Here is an 8810-nt window from a genome sequence, read left to right as displayed (position 1 = left end):
CGCTTGCACCTGATACTCTAAATGAGGAAATATTTCATTAATTAAACAGTTTCTATTTATTTGTCAAGTGCCGAACAAACTATTTTCGCCAATAGAAAAATTAAAGAAATATGTGATTGTCATGCAGATATTGCGATTGTTCAGACGAATTGTCATTCTCATTAAGCTTGATACCATGCAGTGTGCGCATGCGCAGTGTGCGCATGCGCAGTGTGAGTCTGAGTTGAGTCGTGACACGACGTACGTGTGTTGTACGCCTTGTCATATTTGTGTACATTTGTGAGGAACTCTTCATTATATTTAGTGTTATTTTACATGCTTCAGGTTATTAAAGTATAATTAAGTCTCCATATATATTTCATTTGTACCAGAGTGGAACTGACATACGCGAAAACACACCCAGGAACTAGGAAGCCTATTCATGGTCCTCCTGTGCCCGGATAAATGGTTGATTAGATTCGTTATGGCCCGGTCATCCATTGGCTTCCCGCTAAGAAAGTGCGCCTTATTAACGGCTTTGTGTTTGAGCTTCGAGAGACAGTGTTTTTGTGCTTACCAGCAATTCAGTGCACCGTATTCCTTGCCGCGTATGTCTGTGATCTTCGTCTGTGTACTTTACGTGTTTTGAGACTTAAATATGGAGCAAATACTTTCAAACAAACGTCTTCTCAAATGTGACGTCACATGTTTGGAGAAGAAAGTGGTGGCAGATGATCTCAACGAAGGTAATATTTTAGTGTAGATAGACAAAGCTTTACAATTGACCGAAGACACTCAAAAACTGATCCGTGAAATCTCAGAAAAGTTCACCGATGAACAGTTTGATCAATATGATGAAGAAATTGGTTCAGTGCAGGACAGGCTCGACGAAGCATTGGCCAAGTTATACATCGCGAAAAAACAGCAAAATACCGCGACAGCAACCAAGATAAAGGCAGTGAGTGATGTGCGTCTACCGAGGTTAGATTTGCCTACTTTTACAGGAAATCTGCAGCAGTGGCTTTCTTTTAGAGACTTGTTCGTGGTTTCAGTACACACCAACGCGTCACTTTCGCTCGCGCAAGAACTGCAGTATTTGAAACCGAGCGTCCGTGGTGAACCCGCGTTATTGTTACAGTCTATAACGATAACCGATTCGAATTACAAAGAAGCATGGGACATTCTGATTGACAGATATGAACAGAAACACGCACTAGTGAATGACACAATTAACCCTTTCAGGACCAAACAATGATTGTATTTGTGAAAAAAATATTTTTTTGAATTTTCATTATACTTTGGGTCCCCTTAATGCAAAATAACATTTTTTCCCCCAAAATCTCAAAAGGTGGGGGTGTGCGTAATGTTGTTCCTGAACAACATTGGACCTTAAGGTACATTTTGTCAATAATTTACTTGTTGTTCAGAAACAACTTCAGGATTTATGTTCTGTTTTGAGCAAATTGTTTCTTTATTACAAAATGAAGTACAAATCATGTATAAATATTATTGTGGCACTAATAATGATTCACAATTTGGTTGCATTTAACATAACAGGTAAACATAATCACAATCTTAATATTTTATTAGTTTCATTCAATTATTTCGTATGAAAGTTGAGAAAGCAGTTCTTCTTCACTGTCAAACACAATTTAACTTTACATTTTCTACAGATTATGTGAGCATAACCATTTGGACAGAATTTACATCTTCCCTGCTTTGCATCATATTCGGGCCAATGACCAACGTTATCATGTCTCACTTCAGACACTGGAGACTGTGTTACCTTCACTCTTTTCTTCTGGACATTCTCCTCTTCACTTGGGCAGCCTCTCTTCCTTTCTGCTTTACCTACTTTCACTAAGAAACTTGCAATCTCTGACTGAAATTGACACAGTGAGTATTCGCTCTTTTGACCTAATTGTGCACGTGGTTGCCTATAGATGAGCCAACCATTCACCACAGCTACACTAATGCACCAATACACAATCCTCATGTACCATTTTCTTGACCGTAGATCAATTCTGTAGAGCTCAAGCAACATATCCACTTTGTCCACTCCTCCCATAAATTTGTTATACTCTTTGACGACAAACGGTTGACTTACTTCCACATGTGCTCTTTCAGATTTGCACCACCTCTTAGCTTTACCTTCTGGTTCAATAGCTGCATAGGTGGAAATAAAGTTGATCGCCTTCCTATCATACCACCGCACCAAAGCAATATTGTTTTCCAGTTCCACTTTCCAGTCTTGACTTCCACGGCCCCTCTTCTTCAAAGTTTCTTCACTGTCCAAAGGGCATTTTCCAATTCTATCTGCTCGAACAGTTCCAACGCAAAATATCTGTCTTTTCTTGAGAGCCACTGCCAATTGAAGTGATGAAAACCAGTTGTCAAAGTAAACTTTGAAATTCTGACCCGACGGAAGTGTAGCGCATAAAGCCATCACTATGTCCCCTGACATTCCTAGACCAGTCTCCTCGCAAGTGCCTTTTCCAGTATATATTTTGAAATTGTACATGATTCCAGAAGCTTCTGCTTGCATAAATACTTTGTAACCCCACTTGTGTGGTTTGTTTTTCACATATTGCTTTAGGTGACTGCGTCCTTTGAAAGGTATCATCTGTTCATCCACAGACTGATATTCTTCAGGTGGAAGAGAATGCATGGCAGTCAAAATTGCATTCAGAAGGGGACGGACTTTGAAAAGTTTGTCATGGGTTGGATCACTTGCTGGTTTCTGTTGGCTGTTGTCACTAATATGAAAATACCTCATTAATTGCTCAAATCTTTGTCTGCTCATTACTTCAGCAACAGGTGGGTACCTGCATTGAGAAGACCAATACATCCTAAAGTTTGACATCTTTACTATGCCAGTTTACAACCATATTCCAAATAACTGTTCGATCTCATCTTTCGAACATTTCAACAGGGTGCCATCTTTTTGATGTGCATACAGATTTGTTTGTTCCCATATTTATTTCAAAATACAGTCAGGAATAAATTTCTTAAAATACTGATATGGTGTAAAATCATTATCAGAAGGAGTAGGCATACAGCCTTTCCAACTTACATCAGGCGACTCGAAGTCCAACTTCCTGAACCTCCACTTGTTCATTCTGGAGTCTTTTTGTGATCGTACTTTGTCTGAGGAAGATTGGTTACATCCAACTATTGGAGAATCTTGTAACGAACTAGCCTCAGTACTGGGTTGAGGAGAATCTGGACTACTAGGCACAATATGTCCAGAAATATTTTCCAAGTCACAGCCATAATCTTCATTACCTTGCACTTCATCCGTTGGAAACGTTTCCTCAAGTAATCTATCAAGTTCGTCGTCGTCAATGTCAGAACCAATGTCACCCACTTCCGACAGGTTACCATCTGCTATAATTACCCATATATCTTCTACAGATAATCCAAGAGGTTTCATCTTGCTATATTGCCAGTATAGGGAACGATTCTCTCAAAGTTGCAGAGATTCACTCACTGCACGTTGCTCGCTGACAAAGAACTGTGCTGTTCGGAATCGCAAAGAAACGTAACCATTATAACCCAATGTTGTCTGTGAACAACAACAAATTTGGCAACATCGCACAGCAAAATAAAAATGAAACAATGACAAACATACTTCAACATCACAGTCCAGCGAGTCTTTGTTTTGTAAGAATATATGTTTCTCGACAATAAATGGAAAGGTGAACCCAACAATGCCACAAATTTTAGTCAACCTGCAAGGCCATTTTTAACACGAGAAACACACAACCAAGAAACAGCGTAAAAAATTGGCAAAATGAAGACACAGGCTGTTTTTCTTGCAAGAGACCAATTTCCATTCTTCTCTTATGAAAACAAAATCGGAATAAATGGCGGCATAATCTTATTTTACAAAGAATACATTTTTAAACATCTCGTTGTTCACGAACAACACCAGGGCTGAAAGGGTTAAGAGGCTTGTGTCTCAACCCTCATTACAAACTGAGTCTACTGTCGGCGTACGCAAGCTTGTGGACGTGACGACAGAATGTGTTCGAGTTTTACGTGTGTTGGACATTCCAGTGCAGTAGTGATGGGTCGTTCGTGAACGAACCGTTCCTTTTGAACTACTCCCTCTTGGGAACTGTGAAGTGCTCGCTCCTTCGGAGTGAACGAGCAGTTCCTCTGTGGTAGTTCCTCGTTCCAGGAGCCGTGAGCTTTGCGTGTATTGTTACTGCTGTGTATGTTTTCTTGTGGGAAGTCGAGTAATAAGCACAGTTCCCTCTCCCCTAATCCTTTTCGCTCAAGCTAATTCCAGCAAGTCCTCCCCCACCCCCTTCACTTCAGCTGCACGAAACCAACATCGGGAGGAGTTGGTCGTTCGTTCCTTTGAATGGCTGCTTGAGTGAGCGAGCTCCGGTGAAGTGCTTCCCGAAAAGGAACTGTCATGACCCGTGGTAGTTCCTCGGAAGTCGTGAGCTTTGCTTGTATGTTCCCAACTATCCCAGTCGATGACTCACTCACCATCGAGAGAGAGAGAGAGAGAGCGCGAGGTCCCGTCTTTTGTTGCTGATTGTTGATAGTGGCGGTTTTCCACGTAGCTATGCGTGCAACTCTGTTTACAGTAATGCTGCAGAAGCTCAAGAATGAGAGAGGGATGGGCAAGTAATTCACCTCGCAACTCGCATTGCAAGGAACTGTAGAAGGAACTTGACAGATAGAAGATCATCATATCAAACTTACGACAACGTTCCGTTTCCATGCTTTTCCGTTATCGTAAAGTAAAAGTGGGGCCGGGAGGCGGACAGAGCTTGAAAAATACGAATGCTATTCTTCGTAGTCAAAGGTTTAGCATCTTCTCTTCCATTCTCTTACGGGTGTTTGACCGTGTATCCATTTAATTGCATGAAAGTCTGAAAAGGTGGGGAGGGGCGACGGCCACCCTAGAAAATAAATTTCAACCTAAAATTTGTACATTTTACACATACGTATAATTACATTTCAATCTCAATTTGTTAATTATTAGAAGGGCGTTACAGGTGCATGCTAACTTCAAACTGAAGTTGTTGTTATTTTTAGGAGATTATACTATTTTGGAAGAAAATATGCCTCGTTTGACACCTTGGAAAAATGCCTTGTTTGCCCTTCCCTGGAAAAAATACAGCAGACGTCCATGTTTAAAATATTTACAATTATTTTTCCTCATCTATCACCAGGTGCTGTAATGCACTGCGGCAACAAGGGGTAGGAATTCATTTTTGGAAAGGAAGAGGGGAGAATATAACTTGTTCAACTTTTGCTTTCCAATGAGGACTTCTTGTCCGCTAAAGTTCAATTATCCATTAAAATGTATTTTCATTCACCCCCACCCTGAAAGCAGCTCCCGAACCTCGGTCGGTCAGTAGATACACTGTTTCCTATAGCTGTATAATATGTACGCGAAGGCGGATTCCTCCCCTCTAATTCTTTTCACCCACTCCAGAAGCAGTCTCTCACATCCCCTCCTCCGCCCAACGAAACCAACTTCGAGCTGTGTTGGTATGGTAGCTCCTCCTGTAAACGACTCCTTTCACGAGCAAGTTCCAGTGAACTGCCTTTCTAAAAGGAACTGCCTCGTCCGAGAGCATGCTCTGTGGCTTTGTAGTTCCTTTGAATGACTTCCGGTGAACGCTTCCTTTCGGTGAGCGAGCTCCGGTGAACTGCTTCCCGAAAAGGAACTGCCATGACCCATCACTACAGTGCAGCATTGGGACGCTATCCTAGTGTTTCAAATAGTGGAGAAATTGGACAGTACTTAGAGGCAACAATGGGAGCTGAGCGTGTCGTCCGAGCAACTTCCTACCCCGCAACCCCCATAGTGAACCCAGTGCTAGAAGTAGTGCTATTTCATTTCACGTGTCGTCCTCTTGCCCTATGTGTCGAGAATCGCATTTTGTGAGTAAATGTAAAGAATACATGAGCTTGTCTGTCCCAGAGAGGGAAGTGTTTGTGAAATCAAGGGGCTTGTGTTTCAACTGTCTAGATAATTCCCATTTTTTGAATAAGTGTACATCAGGCTCGTGTAAGTCTTGTGGTAAGTTTCACCACACTTCTATTCATCATGAAACTTCGCAAAGAGCTAAGGTAAGTAAAAATGTGGCAATGCGCACAAGTGGTATCGCACATAACGTCTGATTCGCAGTGTGACGCAACGCGTGTCTTGTTACCGACTGCTATTGTGAGAGTAAAGGATAAACAAAATCAGCTTCACTCCCTGCGAGCACTTTTGGATAGTGCTAGTGAAAAATCCCTTTTGTGCGAGAACGCAGCCCAATTATTAGGCTTGAAACGTAAAAAAGTGTTTCGTCTCGGTTACTGGAATTTCGGGTGTAAACGCTGGCAATTCACACTCTACTGTTGATTTGAACATACTCTCTAAAAACGGGGACAGATCCTATCATTGTTCGCCTTTAGTTGTGAAGAAAATATTCAACTTAGTTCCACAAGCATTTTTACCTAACACCCTGAGTTTTAAACATTTACGTAACATTCAACTTGCCGATCCTTCATATCACAAACCTGACACTATTCAGTTGCTCATCGGGGCTGATCTTTTCCCATTGTTACTAATGAGTGGAAGAAGAGAGAGGAGAATGGGTATTCATACCCCCTTGGGATGGGTTGTTTGTGGCAAAGCTCCTCAACAATCTCTGTCTTCTTATCACATTGTTGTACAAGAAAATGATCTGAACGAAACTCTGAATAAGTTTTTTGAATCGGAGGAGATTCCTAACTTACGAGTGCCGAGTCAAGAAGAACAATTGTGCGAGGAACATTTCGTACGAACACATTATCGCGAGGATGATGGTCGGTATGTCGTCCGCTTACCATTTAAGGTCAACCGCGACGAGTTAGGATATTCATAGGATAAGGCAATGAAATGTTTGCTTAGTCAAGAGCGTAGGCTTCGAGTTGATAGCCAGAGACTAGAACAATACAAGTTATTCATGCAGGAGTATATTGCTTTGAATCATATGACACCAGTAGCGGACTGTGAACCACCAAGCACCCCCGCTGATTCTTATTTCATTCCGCATCATTCTATAACAAAAGAGACAAGCTCAAGTAAGAAAATGGGGGTAGTTTTTAATGCATGGAGTAAAACTAGCTCAAACGTCTCCTTGAACGACGTGTTAATGAATGGAGGTAAACAACAGCCAGAGTTACTATCCATTTTGTTACGTTTTCGTGGTCATCTTATTGCATTGACGAGTGATGTTCGGATGTTGTATCGCCAGATAAAAGTGAATCTTCAGGACAGAGACTACCAATTAATTTTGTGGAGAGAGTCACCCAGTCAACCTGTGATTGTTTATCGTTTAAATACGCTCACGTATGGCATGGCACCAGCTGCTTTTCTTGCTACGAGTGTGGTGCGTGAGTTAGCAGACGATGAAGGTGAAAATTACCCGATTGCAACAGAAGTCTTAAAGCAACAGTTTTATATTGACGATGTATGCAGTGGAGATGACAGTGTTCCAGGAGCAATAGAGATGCAGCAACAATTGACACAATTGTTGAGAAAAGGTGGATTTGAGTTGCATAAGTGAACCTCGAATCATTCTGACGTGTTGAACAGTATTCCTGAACATTTGCGAGAGAAACCTACAATATCTTCCATCCATAACAGTGAATTCATAAGAACACTAGGGCTTGTGTGGCACCCGGGTACTGATCATTTGAGTTTCATTATTATTCCACCTAGTGAACACCCTGTATTAACCAAAAGGTTGTTGTTGTCTGAGGTAGCTCGCATATTTGATCCACTCAGATTACTAGCCCCAGTAACAATGTTAGCTAAAATATTGATTCAATCACTGTGGAAGGGACAGTTAAATTGGGATGAAGCTATTCCTAGTGACATAAGAGAAATATGGGAAAGACATGGTGCTGAATTACATGTGTTACAGAGCATACAGTTACCGCGATGCTTAAAATGTAGAGAACCAACTTTGTGTCAACTGATTGGTTTTTGTGATGCCAGTGAGAAAGGTACATGTGCTATTGTGTATCAACGAATAGTATATGATGACAACACTGTTACAGTCAGATTATTAGTTTCGAAAACAAAGCTTGCACCCATAAAACCTGTAACATTGCCACGTTCAGAGTTATGTGCTACTGTGTTGTTAGCCAAATTGATTAGTGTTGTGCAGTTATCATTGTCATTGGGTATAGACGATATTTTCCTTTGGTCTGATTCACAGATCACCTGATGTTGGATTAAATCAGATCCATCAAGATGGAGTACCTTTGTTTCAAACAGAGTTTCACTCATTCACGAACTGACGAATCCTCAACAGTGGTTTCATGTGCGTTCGAAAGAAAACCCTGCAGACATTGGGTGTCGTGGTGCTTTCCCTACACAGTTGTGTGAAGCTCATTTATCGTGGAATGGTCCATCATTTCTTTACTCGCCTGAGTTGCCTATGCATGAATCATCTGTAGTGGAAAGTAAAGAAGTGAAAAAGGAGGGAAGAAAAACAAAGATTCGTGTGTTGTTATCTACAATCTCTGACTGTAAGGAGTTATTGCAGAGATTCTCATCATTCTTGAGATTAATACGTGTTACTGCTTGGATGTTTAGATTCATAAACCACTGTAGAACACCTTCCATGCAGCGAAACGAGCAGACGTTGATAACAGAAGAGTTATCAGCTGCAACTGAGTTCTGGGTCAACGTCACCCAACGTGAAGCATATGAGAGCGAGATTAACTGTTTACAAACAGAACAAGAGCTCCCCATATCCAGTAAACTTCTTTCGTTGAGTCCATTCATTGACAAACATTCTGTGTTACGAGTAGGTGGGCGTCTG

The 8810-nt window shown here is 41.2% G+C and overlaps 1 protein-coding gene across 1 annotated transcript; it reads left to right on the top strand.

The window, feature by feature from the left end:
- The first annotated feature begins 6869 nt into the window (after positions 1–6869).
- Positions 6870–7544, top strand: LOC146004210 (uncharacterized). Its single transcript, XM_083142880.1, has one exon. It carries the CDS (start codon positions 6870–6872, stop codon positions 7542–7544), a length of 675 nt encoding a protein of 224 aa, XP_082999006.1.
- Positions 7545–8810: the final 1266 nt, after the last annotated feature.

Source organism: Lepisma saccharinum, chromosome 21, assembly GCF_977018435.1.
Source record: "Lepisma saccharinum chromosome 21, izLepSacc3.1, whole genome shotgun sequence".
In the NCBI taxonomy this organism is placed as follows: domain Eukaryota; kingdom Metazoa; phylum Arthropoda; class Insecta; order Zygentoma; family Lepismatidae; genus Lepisma; species Lepisma saccharinum.
This window is presented reverse-complemented; position numbering and strand designations above follow the sequence as displayed.